The following is a 21,447-nucleotide window of genomic DNA, read 5'->3' as shown; positions in this document are numbered from 1 at the left end:
TAGTGTATGTGGGAGTGGGGTGGGTTAGTGTGTGTGTGGGAGTGGGGTGGGGTAGTATGTGTGTGGAGTGGGGTGGGGTGTGTGTGGGAGTGGGGTGGGGTAGTGTGTGGGGGGGGTAATGTGGGGGGAGTGAGGGGAGGTAATGTGTGGGGGAGTGCTTGCTCATGCAGGTGTCTGTGGAAACCAAAGGCTCATGTCAAGAAATCCTTGTCAGTTGCTTTCTGTACTAAGTTGTCACCCATAGTTGGCAGGTAAAAGGGAAGGGCCATGCATTACAAATGTAAGCTCTGGTCTTAGGGTGAGAGCCCCTCTAACCAGTGATGCTTATGGTGTTGTTTCTCCTAAGTTGATCTTTGTTAGAAACATGGTAGTGAGATTTTATTCTGTATTAAAAGGCTCATGTTATCTCCTATGGGATATTCACAGGCAGGAGTCCAATTTTCACTCACCTTGTTACGAGCTTAAAAGGACTATGGACACTCCGTGCCTTTGGACGCCAGCCTTACTTTGAAACTCTGTTCCACAAAGCTTTAAATTTACACACTGCCAACTGGTTTATGTATCTGTCAACCTTACGCTGGTTCCAAATGAGAATAGACATGATTTTTGTCCTCTTCTTCTGTGTCGTTACCTTCGTTTCCATTTTAACAACAGGTACTGTGAACTCATTGATGAATGTTAACAAAAGATTGCTGAACCTTTAAGTAATAATTTCTGTCAATAAAATGACATATTTTTATATTAAAACTGTAGATGCTTTAAAATAGACTTTTGGGACTTATCAACCAATACAAGTAATTTCTTTGCATTTCTGTTGTTTTGTTTCCAAATAATTTATTTGGTTTAAATGTTTATATGATATTTTAACCTAGTTGTGCTGTTTTAAAAATGATGAGATACTGATTCAGATAGCATAAATGTGATTGACAGGAAAAGTCTTTTCACAGGAGAAGTCTTTTCATAGTAATGTTGGCAGGACTTCCGAATTAATAGATTTCTTTATGAAAAAATTATCTGAATGGAGGAAGAGGAATGCACAGGTGTGCCCATGCGCACGCACGCACGCACACACACACACACACACACACTTCTCCTTTCACCCTTTCTGTCAATTTTCTTCTTTTAACAACTACTTTTTTGTAAAATTCTTTGTCTTATATGAATTTTGAATGAATAAAAATTACCACAGAAGTAAAATAATGTAGATAAGACTGCATTATTTTTCAAATACAAAGCTTCTGAAATTTAAGATTTTCGAGTAATAAGAGATATAAAGTATGTGACATAATGCATGTCACACTAAGGAAACAAAAATCTTTATAGATAAATGAGTACCTCTATTTTAAGATGTTGGATTTCTGAGTCAAAATGCTATATGTTCTAAATATAGCATTTTATTATGCATAAAACATTGCATATTAATATATGTATGACAGTTCAGAGTGAATGCACACCAATGCCAGATTTACATCATTATTTTATTATAAGAACAGTATTGCTCAACCCCAAAAGAAGCACTTTTTGACATGTTCTCATGTGGCTTCAGCGTGGGTGTCACACTTGGATAACTGGAGGGACAAGAACAGGCACTGGAGAGTCAGGCATAGGTATGATTCTGGTTTTGAATGGATGCTGGCTTGTCTTCACTTTCTCCTGTAAACACTTGTTCTTTCTTGTCTTTCTCTCTCCCCCTCCCCTTCCTTCCTTCCTCCCTCCCTCCCTCCCTCCCTCCCTCCCTCCCTTCCTTCCTTCCTTCCTTCCTTTCTTTGACTCCCTCTTCCTCAACCCCTCAGAATTAGTTGTTTTCAACTGATTTATAAGGATCACACCCCATGGGGGCTGGAGAGATGGCTCAGAGGTTAGGAGCGAGCACTGGCTGCTCTTCCAGAGGTCCTGAGTTCAATTCCCAGCAACCACATGGTGGCTCACAACCATCTGTACTGAGATCTGGCGCCCTTCTCTGGAAATGGGCAGGCATGTCTGTGACTCTTCAGCAGTGCAGAAGAGTACCTTAAAATGATTTTGGGGTGGGAGGGCAGAGTATTGATTTTTTTATATAAGCTAATTAAAAGGGAATCAAATATGACTAAATCACATGAATTCAAACTTCTTAACAATTAATTCAAGCCAATATATCACATGCCTTATCAGAATAGGTAAGATTATGACTGAGTCTTGGCTTACCAAGGTCAATAATCAAAACATTTAACTATCAGCCTTGTTCAGCACCTCCGCTTATATGAGAAGCACAGCCCAGGAACTTGGTTTTAACCTACGTTAACTTATTTTAACTGAGAGACACCAATCAGCTTCTTTAATTCTCTTGTGTGCCACAGACATATAGTAATACCTCTCCCATAGTACTAAGTGTGATCATTTTTGCAAAGCAGCACAGTCTTGTCTATAGTAAATTGCCAGTAACTATTGCGTTGCTTGTTGTTGTAATCATTTATCTTATTTTTCTTTTTAGCCTTCAAAACAAGAAACATATAGGGGCCCTGGGTGAACTTTTAACAATTTTCAATACATTATTTGATGCAAGGAAAGTAGTTATGGTAGACCTAAGTTGGAGAAAATGTATACATGAACATTTTCAGAAATAATAGTATGGCTTATTCATCTCTGTGTTTAACCTTGTGATAGCTATTTGGTGGTTGATTCAAGCACTATCAATTGGTACATGATAACCTGAATTAATAATAATTTATAAACATCTGTCTTGGAAATTTTTATGGTCATAATTCTGAATTTTTCAAAATTTTAATTAGTTGTCATTCCTAATCCTGAAAGAAATTTACTCTAAAATGTTAGCACTCTCCTTTTCAAGCATGTTAGTCTTTTTTCTTTTTTTAATGTAATAGGCAAACTTCTTTCTTGATGAATGGCTGGCATTATTTTTCTGACTGCCCAGTGACACACAGTCTGCTTTCTTCTGGGCACCTCTGATGAGTAGAAACAGACCACTGCAAAGGTGCTGAGCCTGTCTACCCCTGCCTGTGCTATTCAGATGTATGCATCCCTCCTTTGGCTTTTTGTAGAGGAGCTCATTTGAACCCAGGCCCCCCCCCTTTGTTTCTGGTGTTCAATCTAGTATTTTTTTTCATTGTTACATACATAATAATAGTAGAAGAGACAAATGTATTGTCTACCCAATTCCAGCATTACCTTCAGGAGCTAACCAGCATTTAAAAGTGCAACAATTTGTGAATACTCAGTCACTACTGATTTTAAAAATTAGTTGAAAGCTTATTCGATGAGGGCGTTATTGTTCCTAGGAGTCACTAGCAACAGTATTAAATTGAAATTTGAATAAAATGACATGTGATGAGAGAGATACGAGTAAAGCAATTCACAGAAGAGATCACATGCACTTGTTCAACCCCCTTTCCATGTCTAGGTGAAGGAGAAGGATCGACTGGTATTATTCTAACTTTAGCTATGAATATCATGAGTACTTTGCAATGGGCTGTAAACACCAGCATTGATGTGGATAGCTTGGTAAGTTACTATCTTTAATTATTTTTAAAAGTTAAAGGAAAAAACAAAGAGTAGGCAATAACTGAAGGGTTCTCTGTGTGTGTGTGTTTGTGTGTGTATGTGTGTGTGTGTGAGTGCACACACACACACACACACACACACACACACGCATTACCAAGTTTAGGAAATAAAATGTCCAGGTAAATTAAAAGACATTCTGTATCATGCATTAAATGGTGACCTGATTTATCTTTTATCCTCATGTATTGTCACTGTGAACATTGTTGCACATCTCTTCTTGCTCAGGAGCTTTCCAAAGCAAATCCTAGGAGTGGAAGGAACTGCTGGGTATTTCCCTAACACTACTAGCTGATGCCACGTTACTCTCTGGGCTGTTGTGCTACAGTATATACTTCATCTAAGAGAGTATGTGAATGTTTCCAGCAGAATTCATCTTCAGACACTTTTAATATTGCCAGTTTGAGGAGTATAAAGTAACTACTAAAATGTCAGGATATCTTAATGCCTATTTCTTGTTGATCATTTTTTGTTTTTTTTTTTTTCTTTCTGTTATGTGCTTGTTCAAGTTTGCTTACTTTTTAAATTGTGTTTCTCAGTTAATCTGTAGGTATTTTTGAATCCTGGGTCAGTTGTCAGTTCTATACATCAAAATGTCCCATGAACTAGTGGCTTTATTCATGGTATCTCTCTAAGAAAAGAAACATTGAATTTGATAAAGATTAATTTATTATAAGTCTTTCCTTTATGGCTTATGCATTTGGTTCTTGCTTAAGAAATTCTTCTCGATGTTAGGTTTTTACATTCAGCAACTTGACACTTTTCATAATATTCTTATTTTTTAAACATCTGATCTCAGTTGTTGTTCCTTCCTAAGCGTTTATCATTGTTCCTCTCCTTTTCACTTGACTGATGTTGTCTTGCATTTGTGTTCTTTGCGTGTCTGAAGACATGTATTGGCTTTATTGTGCCTTCTACCATAGAGAACCTGAAGTGATATTTATCTAGCTAAAGTGGTGTCAAGGAGGTGAGAAATGCAAGGAAGCTACACATTTCCCTATTTATATTCTAGTAAAAGATATATTTCTGTTAGACTTTAGAGTTGGCCTAAGAACTTAATCACAAATTTCTTTTTAAAAATTTTATTAGATTTATTTATGTGGGTGAGAGATGTCCATACCACCACATGAGTGTGGAGATCAAGGACAATTGACAGGTCCTCTTTTCACAATGGGTCCTAGGGATCTACTCAAGTCATTAGGCTTAGCAGCAAGTGCCTTTCCATGCTGCGCCATGTTTGCTGACCCTTCATTGGATTTTAGGCTTTAGAACTACACTCATTGATTTGCTGCTTCATTCTTGAAGGATCTAGAGTTCCCAGTTAAAAGTCATTATATAACTCCTTTTGCTTATGTTTTCAGAGCTACATTCATGTGATTGTAAAATTTCTATAATCAATTTTTCTCAAAAGAAAAATCATAACTATATCTCAAGAGCAAAACAAAGTCTTTAAATTCTCTTCTTATCCATGTGTATTCATAGTTAGCTGAGGTATCTTAATTCCTTGAAATATAGTATCCTTAGTTTTTAAGCTAGACATGTTCCTTGTGTCTTCTCCACACTTGTCCTTGATTGCATTTTTGTTTTGAGAGCTCTTATAAAGACATCTGTATCTTTTGGAAGTAGTTGAAGAATATTAAATAAATATTGTATTTCTGTTTACTTCCTTATATTCTTACAACGATGACTTTATAATTCAAAACCCTTGTGCATATTACCTATTTCTTTACTTTAAAACAATCTCTTTACCTTATGTGCTTACAATTCTCTGTGACATTAATTTTTTGATGTAATGACTTACCCAAACTTTTGATCTTGTGATACAATGTTGTCACCTACAGTGTTTACACTCAAGATATGTACAATTGAGCTACCAAACCAAATCACAGATATACAACTTACGATTTTTAGTAAGTTTATGATTTTGTGTTGGGCTTCTTTTATAGCTCTGTTGTCCACATGCAACTAGATGTGTGGCCTGTGAACTGCAGTGTAGACACCCCTCTTAGAATAGCTTCAACATAGGATGTCAAAACCTTTACTCAGTAAATTTCTATCCCACATGTTTAATTTCCATTAGAGACACTTTAAAGTATTTTACTTCTCCAGTGGGTATGTTGAACTTTGTACCTTATTCATTGACATTGTATCTTTCATAGTGTATGAAAGGACTTTTACAAGGACCTATTGTGTCTATGATATCGTATCTATATCTATATATATTATATATAGATATACTTTTCATAAACCATTTATGATCGCATGTCTGCAATACTGATATCCAGAACAATCAATCAACCCATCTATTATATTTTCATAATAAATTCCTTATTTATTCCCAAAGATAGCTCTTTCCTTTATTCCTGTATCATTTTTGACATCTTAATAATTCCATACCTTAAACTCTCGGCCAATGACCTTGCTACATATCTCAGAGAAATAAATGATCAGAAATAATTCCCTCACTGCTCTCTACTTTCTCTTTCTTAATGCTGATATCACAATGGTAGATTATCTTTCAGTGGACATAACATATGACAGTATGAGTTCTTATACAGGCTCATTGCCCCTCTACTTGTATGCACATACCCCCACTCTGTTCTTGCTACTATATACAGCCCAATACTGTATAGTTCCCTGCCCTTTGTGAGCCTTGTCTAATCAGCAGATAGCCTCATTTGCTCCCCAGTTCCCACCCTGCTTCTTTGACCTGTTAACAACAAAACTTCTCAAAAGATTGCCTTTCTCTGTTATATCTTTATTCTTTCCACAGTTTATTTCGTTTTTATCACCTACTAGAGTAACAATAAACACCATATCATACACAAAACCACTTATTTGTCACTTGCAATTGTTGAGCGGTGTTTTCCCTGGATGAGTACTTATACTCCTTCATCTTCCTATCATCTCCTGTACCGTCATCTCCTATATATTTTTACACATCACCTGTATTATAGCTGTTTTCTATCTGCATTCTCTCTAGCTATTGTTATCTAACCCCATGCTTCAAAAGCTGTCTCTTGATGAATCATAGATTCATATGTTTAGTGCACAGCTCTCTCTTGCCCTCTAAACATTTCCGACCATCTTGACATCTTCATGCATCCATAAAACACATGGCTAGATTATTTTCTAGTAGATTTGACATGCTAGGATATGAGATCCTGTACATCTCCCCCAAATACAAACAGGATCTTAAGGGATCACTAAAATGAAAGAAAAGTTCTACTCCCTTTGTCTGGAAGCTAAATAAATAAGAGCTGGCAAGGGTATAAAAGGTAATGCTTTAAACTTAGCATTATTACACCATCTGGTGACTAAGGGGTTGCTCACACATAATTTCTTCATTTGATAACTCATATCCTTCCAGAACTGTCTACCACAGAGGGAACAAAAAGTGGACAAACTTAATATGTGAATGTGACTGCCTTAGTTTTCTAAGAAGACCAACAGATAAGCATCCTGTTTCCACTAAGTGATTATCCTGTTGAACTGAACTGTATGTGCCTCATATAAGGAAAGACGCCACCAGGTTAAGGACAATGAATTTAAAAGGCTTCCATTTAGATCCCCGTTAATGAAGTTCCAGAAAGTTCTTGCATTGTTGGTGCAATCTGAGAAGAGTTTTCTGTCAATACAAACTCCCTGTTTCTCCTTTGTCCTTTCATCACCTGTGTTTATTTTGGGTTCCACTGGAGATCAGGTGACTAATGGAGAATGAGCAATGTGAAATGTGGTGGAAGGAGAAAAAGGAAATTTTTCTCTTCTTCATGGTGCTGTTACAGAATGCTCTTGTATTGAAAGCAGTTTCTGTTAGAAGGATCTGACAGGGGAATTACTTTATCCTTTGTCTTTTGCCTCCTTTTAATGGTAGCTTGATTGTGGTTTGTTGTTGTTCTTACAAGTCTTTGTGGTGTATCTTTCAAGGCATATACCCGTCCACCCACAGAGAGCCTAGTATTTCATTCTGGCCCAGACACTTAAAAGTTGAGTGCCTTTAGGCGAGTCATTGTTCTCCATTTCCATAGCCTTATTTTCTTCTTCTGTGAAGTGAAATGGTTTGGTTAGGAATTTTTTCAGGTTTCTGGCAGCTCTGACGTGCTCTCTCTTCTGAACCCATTCACATAAAAATGTCAACTCTTAGGGATATTTAGGCATTTTTCTAGATCTTACAAAACCACATGCCAACCCCATCCTAAATGCTGAAATCCATTAACTGTTACTCTGCAGTTATTGCGGTTGGTCTAAAACTTTTGTGTTAATGTGTTATTACTGCAGCCAACAAAGACAAAGTGAGCAATATTATGATATTCTCAAGCCTTGAATTAGTATAAGAATCTTATGAGCTCCCTCAGGAATTGCTGGACTGTGCAAAAATGTGTGATAAGCTTGGAAAATGGTTAGGGCTTTGTACCTGCCACTTTAACTTCCTGGTTTAAATTTTCTCTTCTGTACAATGAAAGAATGGACTAGATCCTGGGCTCTCAGCCTGGCTGAACATGAAAAACCTCTATAATAAAGCTTCTTGAGGTTCACAAAGCCCCATGAACTTAGTTCTTCTGCTGGGGTCAAGGTGACAGGACTGTAGTCTGTGTTTTGAAATGTGTCCAGGTGATTCTAATGTGTGTCTAGGCATTTGAATCACTGGATTAAGTGATTTTGAGGATTCATTTGTGCTTTGATTTTCTGAGTCGTGTCACAAGGATCAGCAAACATTATCTGTTAGGAGTGAAATAGGAAATAGTTTGCCTTGTGAACTTAGGGATTGTGACAGCAACTCAACTAACCTTTATAGGATAAAGCAGCCATAGACGTGTGTGTGTGTGTGTGTGTGTATGTATTTATGCTTTGTTTCATTTCTCTTTGATAATTTTTGTCTATTTTTATTTTACTTTGATTTTTGAGGGTATTTGGTTTGAAAAAGAGAGAAAGGAGAGAAAATATGAAGTTGTGTGGATAGGGAGGTGGGGAGGAAGATCTGGAAGGAATTACAGGGAAAATATGGTCAAAATGTATTTATGAAAATATGTTATTTCCTAAAAACAAATCAAAATATCTTATCAAAATTACAGTATTTTTTCGTAACCATCTAGATTTTTAAATACTATAACTTCTCCAAAGTTTGTCAGTCAGAATTCTCCTTTGTATATAGTACAGATATTTATGTAAACATCATTGACACAGGACAAGAATGATTTGCTAATAGTTCTTCCATTTACTAGTAGTTATATCCTTAGACCAAAGATCAGCAGAAATATGGCCAGTATGCCATATCCTACTCCATATGCTTATATATTGTCTTAGCCAGCTGCTTCTGTGCATGAGGCCTGCTTTGGAGTGTGGTAGATTTTAAGAAACTGATTTTTCTCCTTCCAATGGATGTCAATTGCAAATAGTTTCTTGGTTAGAAGTGAGGCATTTGTGTTCACTTCTTCTCAGTGCCGGGATTTTTGTCTGGTTTGAATGTGTGCAGGTCGTCGTGTGTGCTGCCACAGTCTCTGAGTTTATATGTATGTCAGCTTGACTGCATTTGGATGACACTGCTTCTTTGGAGTCGTCCACCACCTCTGGCTCTTCTGTCTTGCTAACTCCTGTTCTTATGCATCCCTCTGCTTTAAAGGGAGAGGATCTCTCCTTCTCTGCACATTGTTCAGTTGTGGATCTTTTTTAGTCAGTTTAATGTCTGCTGCCAGAAAAAGTTTCTCTGATGAGGGCTGAGTGAGGCACTAGTCTGCAGGTACAGCAATATGTTACTGAGAACTATTTTATTGCTGTATTCTCTTAGATAAATAATAGCAGTAGACTTTCCTCTTGTGCATGGCCTTTCTAGTCTCAGGTGTCAGGTATGGGTTCTATCTCGTGGACTGGACTTTATTTAACTCCAGTCAAAGTATGGTTGGTTAGTCCATACCACCTCTGCCACTATTGCACCAGTATATCTTGCAGGCATGTCACTGTTGTAGTTGCAGTATTTTTGGCTAGATGATATTGATGATTTTATTTTTGTGTGTATGGGTGTTTTTCCTGCATCTGTTCACCACATGCATGCCTGGTGTTTATGGAGGCCAGTAGAGGGTTGGTGTTAGATTTCCTGGAATCGGGTTACAGACAGTTGTTAGCTACTTTGTAGATGTTGGGAATCAAAATCAAGGAAGGTGCTCTGGAGGAGCAGCCAGTGCTCTTTATCACTCAGACATAACTCCATTCTCCTCAAAATTTTTCTAAATTCAATTATGACATTTTTATTTAGTATTGGCAAACATTTCAAGCATGAAAAGTAATATTCTTGTTGCCATGGCTTTGGGGTGTTTGGTCATTGAAACATAATTTTGTTGTCCTGGCTTCTAAACAGCTAATGTAAATAAAGCAAATATTTATATCACTTATTTCTGGATTCCTAAAAAGACTATGATTATCACTATAATTAGCAACAAAGATGAACAGGAAAATCTAGAGTTATTATCATGTTGACGGAAATGCTTCCCTTTTAAAGTAATACTGAGAGGAAGTTATTGAATTACTTTTTGTTATTGCCTTTATCATTATTTCCTGATGCTTAGATTAGGACCTTTAGACATTCTTATAAAGATAATGACATTCAGTTTTATGAATCAACTTCTCCTCAAGATACTCAGTAGAAAGTTTTGGCTCCTAATGAAGTTAAGTAATGTATCAACAGTTAGAAGCACACAAAGTTCAAGCAAAATTCTCACTTCATCATGGCTACATTCCAATTTTATAGAATCATATAGAATTTATGTTATATAAGTTTTTCTCTCCATAAATAAATAATAGTTTCATTGTTTTAGCACCTGGCTCTCATGATGTCTTTTACCTTCAGAATATAAGAAAAAGGTGCTAATCCCTTGTCTAACTTCATTGTTATTTCACTATAGCCACAGAAAGACCTTCCCTTCCTGGGCAGGGCTGCTCATACTACTTCCCTCATAACCCTTCTATGTACAGGAAACATCAGCTTAGACTGGGGAGTATGTCAGTGCACAGCTGTTATGATAAGTGCCGACTCTGAGTTCCTTCCAGCACTGTGATGCCATGCTTCTTATGTAGCACATGAACATTCTTTTCAAAAGGATTACATGAGTTCTAAAAGTTCCATGAAAGCAAAAAGGTGAGACTAGAACTAGTCTGGTATGTTGTAACTTCTGTCTAATCCAATCAGCAATGTACATCCTCAAACTGAGAGGGTGAGCTATAAATTCCCAGGCTTCAAGATATACCTTGACATCCTCACAGCACCACCATTATCACTGAAGAGGAGAGAAAACAGTGGCTTCATTCGTTAGGAACAGAGATTTAATGACTTCATGGTGTTAAACATGAGGTGATCTGAATATTCCTTTGAGTACAACAAGAAACACGGTGAACAGTTACTAAAACAGATAGAATGGGTTAATCACCAGACCAGGAGTTTCAGGTCTTCTCACTTGCGTAAACCTTTTCATAGGCCCTGGAGTTAGTCTTGTTTCTGTTACTATGCCCAATCCCTTATACAAAGAGCACAGAAAGATGAAGATTTTGGTACAGTTTTTATTTGCCTCTTCTTTAGGCCTTTGGTGAGGCAGAGTATCCTGGCAAGAAGAATATATGGAAGAGAAGACTGCTTACCTCATGGAAGCCAGGAAGTTGTGGGTGGGGGTAGAGAATTAGGATGGGAGATATACCCTCAATGACAAACCCACAGGGCCCTACTTCTCCCGATTATGCTTTACCTCTCAGTATGTCTACTGTGTCCCCCAAACTCTATCATCTTGGGACCAGGACTAACTTTGAGGGACATTTGCAATCCAATTCATAAATACCAAGTGTGTTCAAGAGAGGCATAAGTTGGATCGATTTTCAGATAGTGAGAGGGTCATTAGCATGACTAGCATGGCAGGGATACCTCTAGTCTTCTCAGTTTAGGACACTGCTACCTAAAAGTCCTGTTACCAGAAAGGATGGGCTCCCTCACTTTTCGGTTTAACATTAACAGATATATATTAAATTTGACGTGAATAATTTGAATTCTTTTTCTTAAGAAAGATGTAAAAAAATTGCTCATGCTTTCCACAAACCTGAGATCCATTTTTATAGAGGATATGAATTTTTGACAGTGAAAGCAAGTGTACAATAAATATGGCTTCAGCTTTGCTATAGATAAAGTTCTTTGCTATATTGCTAAGTGGAGGAAAGATCTAGCCAGGTTCCAACTAGAGTTCAGCTCCTTTTGGACTTTCTGTCTCTGATTCACTAACGTTCCTATCTTGTCTAGAAGAATTGTCTCGGAGACTTTGTCCTGTTGTTCTGTCATCTCTCCTATGCTGAACTATTTTTGATTTCTTCAAGGCCCCTTAGGATACTGAAGTTTGGTTACAAGACAGGACACCTGTTTAGGGTAATGTCATAGTGTTTCAGGCTTTCAAGTTGTCCTTATTGTGGGCAACCTGTTTTTGCTTCATATTATGGTGTGAGAAGACTGTTTCCCAGCCATGCTAAGTTCATCTTTGGCCACATCTTTGTAAAAACACTATGTCTTCAGTGTTTAAGGCTAACTATTTTCACTGGGCGGTGGTGGCGCACGCCTTTAATCCCAGCACTCAGGAGGCAGAGGCAGGCGGATCTCTGTGAGTTCGAGACCAGCCTGGTCTACAGAGCTAGTTCCAGGACAGGCTCCAAAGCCACAGATAAACCCTGTCTCAAAAAAAAAAAAAAAAAAAAGGCTAACTATTTTCATTTTATAAGATTTGAAGTCATGCTTTCTTGCCTAGACTGACACCAGAGCCTAACTCAAATGATCAGTTTCTTGGAAGCTATGAATGCCTACAGTATTATGTCTTACTTGGGCCTTGGCCTTTGAAATCTTAAAAGCCTGTGTTCATATGACTGAAAATGTCAAACTGTCACTATGTCTTGACTTTGAAAAGCTAGTTTTTGCAACTTGAAAGACTGTCATTGAATTCTCTCCTTTGGTTCCGATGTGACTTCTCCTCTTAGAGGCAGTCAACATGCTAACAATCCAGTGGTTCAAGGAACTGGTTAGTGACTAACCTGTTCCACAACAGCTTTCCAGTAGTTATAAAACAGAGAGTGCTGAAAGTACCTACACTTGCTACTCTGTTTGACTTTGAGAAATCTTCTCAGATACACTATGGAGACCTCCCACTGTTAAGAAATAAAATGTTTTTGGTTAGAGAATAGTCAGACTTGGTGCTAATTTTAAGTATCTAAATTCAGAAACAAGCTTCACGCTTTCACTTTTAACACGTGATAAATATGTCCCATTTAATATTTAATGTTTGATGCTCTAGATTTGTCCTTCATAGTACATGTCACTGATGGAGAATGTAAGTTACAGTACTTTCACCAAAGAAATGCATATTACCTTTCAAAACTACCAAAATTTAGATGTTTATTTATTTGTATGTATTTTCTCATTCATGTCTTCATTCAAATCGTACCAAATACCATCATTCAAATAGTTAGTATCTATTGCATGTCTGTGTGTTTTGAAAGTATGGAGTAAAATGTAATTATAATTATTTAGAGCAGACTTTTTGTTTAAAAATGACTACCCTTAAATGTATCCAAATTCATTTCTGTGTGCATTAAATATATATTTTATCTGATATTGTAGGGAAGGATTTATAAGTCATATTGTTGTATTAACTTTTCTTGAGGAAATGTGAACAATCATCTTTTCATTCCCAACCAGATACTGAAGACAGATAACACTAAGAATTTCATCAAAAAAGTGATCTATGAGTTTATAGTAAGCATGGATGACAGGTTACTTAACCATTGGTGAATGTAAAACATTTTCATTACCACAAATTTCAAATCCATCATAGTTTATGACCTCATGGAAGCTGCCCTAACAAATTCTCCTCTTAACATCCCATTTCCTTTCTTCCTGCACACTCTAGGGTCTCCAAAGATCACTTGCAGCTGAAAAGGGAAGGTGTTTTGATTAGGGTTTATATGGTATTAAGAGACACCATGACCACAGCAACTCTTATAAATGAAAACATTTAATTGGGGTGGCTTATAGTTCCAGAGTTTTAGTCTATTGTAATCATGGCAGGACATGGTACTGTGCAGGCATACATGGTGCTGGAGAAGGAGCTGAGAGTTATACATCTTGATCCGCATGTAACAGGAAGTGGACTGAACTAGGCATAGCTTGAGCATATGAGACTTCAAAGCCTGCCCCCATGGTGACACACTTCCTCCAACAAGGCCACACCAACTTTAACAAGGCCACACCTCTTAGTAGTGCCACTCCCTATGAGCTTCTGGGGACCAGTTACATTCAAACTGCCTTGGAGACAAAACAAGAGGAATTGATGGTTAGGATCTAAGGAGAGGGTCTGAGACTCTCCTCTCCTTCCTTTTAGAAGGTATCAAAAGCTCTATCACTATTACCATAGACCTAGCTATTAGTATATATTATTCTGCTTATTTTATCACATGGACACCAGACATAAGGATATCTCTACTCCAAGGGGATGGAATAATCATGTATAGCAGGAAGAAGAAGCCACACTATAAACATAGATGCATATTTACTTGAAAATATAACCTTTATATATAGCCACATTTTGCTAATGATGGAAATTTATTTTTAGGTAACTTATTAACGGTATAAATTTTTAACTTCTTATCTGTGTAATCACTTATATTTGAGCATTGTGAACTCATTAAAAGTTGACTAAGCCTCAGGAGCTTCCTCAGAACTGAGTTGACATATAGAATTTAGGTAGAGTAAGAGAACTCTCTGCAGTGATTGAGAAGTGTTCTACATTTTATTGCAGCATACTGAGTGTACAGTGTTGAACAGTACTGTCCTAATGGGGAATACTTCTCTTTGACATCATCTATATTCTTGAGAATATTTTGGTTATTTGTGTGTGAACTGTGTAACTGAGATTTAAGCAATCACAAAAATAAACAGGTCTCTACAGAACCCAATTATATAAGTCTTAGTTGATGCTCGGGTTAAGCTTTTAATTATATCTAATTATTTCCTGTTACTTCACTGAAAACCCTGACAAATAATCAAGTGACTGGTAGCTACCATCATAATCTACAAGTTATTTTTTTAGGCCACATCAAACTAATTATGGCACTGTCTACAGTTCTCAAGCAAACAAAAATATTGTTATTTTCATTTCAGATGCGATCTGTGAGCAGAGTCTTTAAGTTTATTGATATACCAAAAGAAGAAAGTGGGTGTACCAAGATAATGAAAGGACTACCTCATGAAGACCCCTCTAAGGTTTTAGTTATTGAAAATGAACATGTGAAGAAAACTGACATCTGGCCCTCCAGGGGAGAAATGATTGTCAAAGACCTCGCTGTGAAATATGGGGATGATGGGAATCCCATATTAGAGAACGTTTCCTTTTCAATAAGCCCTGGCCTGAGGGTGAGATTTCAACATTACTTGCTTTTTTAGTGAGTTTCAATATGTTCAGTAAGTCCCAGTAGCCACTGCAATGTTAGTAAATCCCATTACTAACGTAATTATAGAGTCAGTCTTCTATATACATAGTTGAAGTGTTACTGTGGGACTTCATTATGTTTCACATGAAATTTAAATTGGAGTCCTGGATCTATGCAATAGGTTTATTATAAATGTGACTATGCTTGCACATGACTGTTCTTGCAAGACATGTAATTATTCAGATTTTTCCTTCTGTCAATGCCATTAAACACAGCGTGTGCCAGAAATACAAGCATCGCTATAAATAGTAGCAACAAATAGATTAACCAGCACAGTGTGACTTTATTCATGCCTTCATTAACTTAGATGAAACTTTAAACGACTTGCTTGTGGACAATGTGTAGGTGTGCCCTAGTTCTTTGGGCTAGCCTGTTAGCCTCTGATTTTCAAGTGATTCATTTAGAACCTGCACAGCTAGGGTGGCTGGCACATGCGCAGTTGTACTTACAGCTCCTTCCTGCTTTTCATTCCCTACTCTTGCTCTTCAGCCCTATTTTTTAGTTTCAATCCTTTCCTTTCTTTTGTTGTGAGTATTTTATGATTCCAAGTCTTTCTCTTTTCTTACCATGGTAATTCTACTATTGTGAATTTTCAGTTTTCTCTAGAGTTGACAGTTTACAATGAATCCAGGTACATTTAAAAATAAAAGCGTTATAGAATAAGTAGCATCAGTACATTATTATCCCGATTTCTCCCTCCTTTGTTTTACATCCTCCCTATGCTTCATTTTATTATTTACATATTGTAAGTGAGCAAATACATGTTAAATTTTTTAATGACCTTTTCTTTTAGACCCTTTAAGAATAAGAAAAGTAAGAGTTCTCATTTTGCTGCTGCCTCATTTAATTTCTAAAGTGCTTGCTTTTTGTAGATCTGAGCTGTGTCTTTCCTTTTCTCTGAAGAACTTCTCTTAGCATATCTTTCAAGATAAGTCTGTTGAGGCACACAGTCTGTTTGAAGCTTCTTTCCTCACCTTTACTTTTGAAAGACACCTTCATAAACTACACAATCCTACTTTGGTGGGTTTTGTTTTGCTTCTATTTCCTGATTCTTTTACTGATTTTATGTTGTCCACAAAGTTCTAACTAATTCTTACCTATTTTTTTATAAGTAATGAATTTTTTTCCTTTGGGCTTTATTCAAGATGTTTTCTTTCATAATTTGTGTTTCAAGATGATTGCTGTGGTATGGTTCTTTTACTTTAAGCAACATTCTGCATGTTTCCTCTGTATGTGTGTTGAGTGTATGACACTAATTTTGAGGGGGTGAATCTTGGTAGCTATTGTTTGAAGTATTCCCCTCAACCCTTTATTTCTAGCCTCCTTTTCTCCTTCTTTTTTGCCTTTGGTTTTGTATTTACATTGTATACATGTTACATTTTTTTTCTAGCTGTGTCTTGTTTCTTGGCTACCCTGTTATTTTTTTCCTGAGGCATTTTTGATGTTGACATAGCCTCAAGCTCAGGGGTTCTTCCTCAGACATGTCTAAACTACTGATGAGCTTGTCAAGGCATTCTTCTCATTGTTGGGGTAAATTATCTTGCTGTAGTTTTAGAATTCTTTTGATCCTGTTTTAGACTGACCCCTTTGTGCTTACCCATGATCTGTTTCTATATCCAAACGCAAACACCACATTATTAAACCCTTGTCACATTAATTATTGTTGGTTTACATTCCAAGTCTATTACTTACAGAGTCTTTGTCACATCTGACTTTCTTCTATCCTAATATTGCTTATTATTTACTTTTTTCCTTTTTAGCTTGTTTAGTAATTGTTTTCTTGCAAGCTAACATATATGATGTGCTTGGGAAAAGGGACTGTAATAATAGGCAGGCCGAGACTGGGTGTAGAGTTCTGTAGCCCTGTGATTAAGTCTTAGTAAGTTAGAGAAGTTATGCCTTCAGCTGTAAATTCCTAAGTGCCACCAACTTGTTCACCCCTTTAGACAATACAGACTTGTTAGAGTGGCACTAAATATTTCTATTTCCTAAAGGCAGGCTGGGTTCTGGAGAGTTTCCAGTAAGTAGACATGATAAAGTAAGTGTCACTCAAGAGCAGGTCTGAAGTGGGAGACAGTGTTCTGGCCTGTCTCAGAATGCTCACTCTCTCCTGAGGTTGCTTAAAACCTAAGGGAACTTCCTCTAGTCTTCCAGAGAGGTCACTGGAGGGTGCTGGAGATTGTTTCCCTCCCCATAGTCCTCAAAGAGCCTGTGCCATTTTTCAGTAGACTCCTGGTACTGGCTCCCTCAAGGTTTCTGCTTTCTGGTTTCTGCCTGGTAAGTAGTGACTGCATCTCTTTGTCTTTCTCCCCAGTTCTAGGGGCACAGTCCTTTCCTCTGTGGTGCTACCTCTCTGACAGAAAATTTGTTGCTCAGTCTTTTTGCTTAAGATGTACTGACTTGCCCACCAGTTGTGGCACGCAGCCTTTAATCACAGCACTCTGTAGGCAGAGGCAGGTGGATCTTTGTGAGTTCAATGCCAGCCTGGTCTACAAAGTGAGTTCCAAGACAGTAAAGGCTGTTACACAGAGACATGCTGTCTTACAAAACCAAAAAATAAAATAGAAGTGTATTTCCAAGCTCCACATGAATATGAATGAATGAATGAATGAATGAATGACTTAGTCTAAATAGTAGGTCAGATTCTTTCTTAGAACAGATATCTTCAGATTGCCAATTCCACAACCTTGCCTTTACATTATAATGAAGTGCTTCAAGCATATTTCTCATTTGCTGAATGGAATTAAAGAATAAATTCAAATATATTTGAATATTTTTGATATTGTATAACATTTTAGGCAAATTATTTAAAAGGCAGTTGAAAATTCATAGTTTAAATATTAATCCTTTAATTTTTAATGAATTTAGTATTCTTAGATATGTGAAAAATTAATATTTTGTATAGAAAAATTATTCAATCTTTGTTTTTAAACACTTTGTATATTAAAGTTACTTCAGGAGAAAATGCCCTGTTTTACTGTTTCCTAATCAAATATCTCACAAAATTTATTTTTTGTTGTTTCATTTTCAATGCATGAAGAATATAACAACTACCACAGTGTATTCCTCCCAAATCCATTTTGAGACTTGGTATATAGGTTAGTTGGTAGACTGCTTACCCTCCACCTAACACCCTGCCTTCAGTCTCCAACAACAGACATACAAACACAGAAATCTTTTTCCCTTTTTAATCTCAAACTTAAAAGCATTTGATTTTTTTAATCTAAAAATTTTGGAGCCAGATCACTTTTCTGAAGTAGATTCAAAAATCAGACTCTTCTCTCTCTCTCTCTCTCTCTCTCTCTCTCTCTCTCTCTCTCTCTCTCTCTCTCTCTCTCTCTCTCCCTCCCTCCCTCCTACAGTATTTCACATGGGACCCCTATATTTCCGCAAAATAAAGACAGAGATTTTAATTGGGAGTTAAATCTATCTTGATAAATCTATACTTACCAAATTCTTCAGCTAGCACATTGCATATATCATAGTACTGGATAGTCCTATAATTAGCTATTTAATCATTCTTTTTTGGATTGTTTGTTTGTTTTTTGAGAGTTTCTCTGTAGTTTTGGGGCCTATCCTGGTACTAGCTCTTTTAGACCAGGCTGGCCTCGAACTCACAGAGATCTACCTGCCTCTGCCTCCCCAGTGCTGGGATTAAAGGCGTGCGCCACCACTGTCAGACCAATATTTAATTATTCTTAAGTGTCTATTCCTTTAGGTTCTATTTTAGTGACTTTAGCTGCTTTCTCCATTTGTAATCTATTCAAAATACTACGTGCAAAAAATGGTTCTTTAGAATATCAGTGTCCTGATCAAATCAACACACCTAAATATATGTTTGATTTGTTAAAGATTTACCTCATTCTGTCTTTATAAAATCTGGAGTGAGGCTGCTGAATCATTTAATAATTTGAGTAGCCCTTGTGTCTTACTGATACTAAACTTGTCTCAGTTATAATCACCCCATGAATCCGCATTTCATTTGACTCTCTTGGTTTTTGTAGATCACAAGGAAATGCGTTAACTCCAGTGCATTTCCCTCTGCTGCCTGCTGAAGTGCAGGGCATGCAGGGCAGGTGCTCACAACGCAGTGCAGCTCCTGCTTGCGCTCAGCTCAGCACTGCTTAGTTCTCTACATCATAGTTTGATTGATCCTGATCCAAAATTTCCAGAGATGAGGTGCATTGACGTTACTAAAAAGCATGGACTTAGAATATGTCTTAAGAGCTTATTTGCAGGAAGTACTCTTTCAAATAAGAAGATAATTATTATGTGACAATTATTCAACAAGACGACTTTGTTAGGGTACAAACCAATGAGGCTCCTTGCTGTTGAAAAACTGGTCAGACATAATCCATGTCATCACTTTGATGTGAGGAAGCCAGAGCAATAGCTGGAGGGTTTGAAGCCAAACGAAATATTTATTGATTGCCTCTCAGCCCAGTATTATCCCAACATAAGAACTGACTTCTCTCAATATTTCAGTACTTCCTTCTGGAAGAAACGCAGCATGGTCATTTACCCTACAGGGGATTTGTATTTAAGGCTCTTTCTGCCAAATATCCTTTCTATGACCTTAGATATCACCTTTATCTGTTTTTGTTCTCCTATACATTACCTGCACTGATATATTCTGATTTCTTGTCTAATGGAAAAATTATGACATGTGGTGAATACACACATGTTCAACACAGGCTAGTGCAGAAATGGTAATGTGAACATGGAAGTCCTTAAAGTTTTAAAATTAAGATCTAGTAATTGAACAAAGTTAAATAAGTCTATTACTCATTTGCAATATCAAATAAATAAGATATGCTCATTCATTGGCTCATCTATCTGACTGTCTTTCAGTTAATCCTAGTATTTATTTAGCACCTTTTGTAAGCCAAGTGCATATTGGTCCATTAGGCATCCGTTCTTCCATCCATCCATTTTCCCATCCTTTCATCTTCCAGTCTCTCATCCCTCAGTCAGTCCTAGTAACTATCCATTGAGGATCTTGTGTAAGCCCACATTATCCTAGATGGAGAAAATCAAAAACAGGTAAATTATGCAACATTTGTTGAATTTATATTTACTATATAAACATAAGAAATAGAGAAAATAATTACCAACTTCTGCATGATATTTGCTTGATCATATTTTCCCAAGGAAAAAAATTCATGAAAACTTGTAAACCTTGTAGAGTCATTATTTCCATTGCTTAGGAAGGCATTATTATTGCCATTATTCTTTACTAGCTGAACATAAAGGAAGGCCTCTATTATTACCAAGTTAATAATAATACCCAGTAAGTTACTCTTATTATTTTCATTTATTGTGCCCCATGCCATGGTTTGGGTTTATAAGTTATTACCAGCCTATGACAAAATCAGTATAGAATATGCAAATATTTAGAAATTCATTTTATAATATATTTTAAATACTAATTTGCAGTGAATTTATGTAAAGAACGCCTTTCTAAATGATACTTTCTCTCCAAGGAGGTCAAATTATAAGAAATCAAAGGGTGATGTGAACAGGATAAAAAACATCTTAAGTGCTGCAGAGGTCCAGCAGGGTTTTTTTTTCCCCCTGTGGTTGGTTAATGTTCTCAGGGAACCAAGCTTATATCAGAAATCAGAACAAAGTGTGTGAGCCTTGAGGGCTGCCTAGCCTGCTGATCTCCTCGTGTAATTGGAGGCACCCTCGATCCAATGCTGTGCTCTTTTGTAGTCCTGGCCTTTGGATAGAGAGAGCAGTTTCTTTAATAATAGTTCCTTTTTTGCTTAAGTTCCCTTCTTGCCAGTGGGGTCATATATTAGCCCTTGATTTGGATATTGCCAAAGAGCTAAACCATAGTGAAACCTCAGACCAACCTGCATTTTATAAATTATATACTTTCCTGAAAATATTCTTATTTTAACATCAGGCCTGAACTTGACATTGTTAATTTCTTAGGGTCTGAATCTTTCTTCACCTTCTTAATGCTTCGTCCCAAACCCAGGACCCTTGTACATGCTAGACAGGTGTGGCTCCACTAATGAGCCACACTCCCTAGTCTAGGGGCATTAACTAAATGTTAGGCATATTTGGGGTCAGTTTTCAATTTTGTGTCATGTCCAACAATCCATCAAGCTGTAGGCCCATGATTTTAGCTTGTGCCCATTTGTATAGCTGATACAAATCAAGAAATGCTCTCTTCACCTTTCCTTAATGCAAACAAGGTTCTTTTCACATTTTCCTTATTAGTGGTCAGTGAAGCCAGCATCAGGAATAGGATCCCTTATGACCAGTTTCTGATTTCTGTTCCAGATTTCTCCTCCCTGTATTCCTAATGATGAGAATTGGGAGCATGTAAAAGTTTTAGATGGATGGGCCATAGGAGAAACACTCCTACTGGTTTTAATT

The 21,447-nt window shown here is 37.0% G+C and overlaps 1 protein-coding gene across 2 annotated transcripts in view; it reads left to right on the top strand.

Moving 5' to 3' along the window:
- Cftr (CF transmembrane conductance regulator) overlaps positions 1–21,447 on the top strand; it is a 144,690-nt gene that overhangs the window by 105,306 nt on the left and 17,937 nt on the right. For both annotated transcript variants that reach the window (XM_050145938.1, XM_050145940.1), the window contains 3 exons: positions 427–654; positions 3,398–3,498; positions 14,729–14,980. In XM_050145938.1, coding sequence (XP_050001895.1) covers positions 427–654; positions 3,398–3,498; positions 14,729–14,980 — 581 coding nt within the window. The remainder of the gene's footprint in view (positions 1–426; positions 655–3,397; positions 3,499–14,728; positions 14,981–21,447) is intronic.

Source organism: Alexandromys fortis, unplaced genomic scaffold (genome assembly GCF_014885135.2).
Source record: "Alexandromys fortis isolate MF-2015 unplaced genomic scaffold, M_Fortis_MF-2015_v1.1 scaffold_34, whole genome shotgun sequence".
NCBI classification, from domain to species: Eukaryota; Metazoa; Chordata; class Mammalia; order Rodentia; family Cricetidae; genus Alexandromys; species Alexandromys fortis.
The sequence above is the reverse complement of the archived record's forward strand: the minus strand, read 5'-3'. Positions and strand labels throughout refer to the sequence as shown.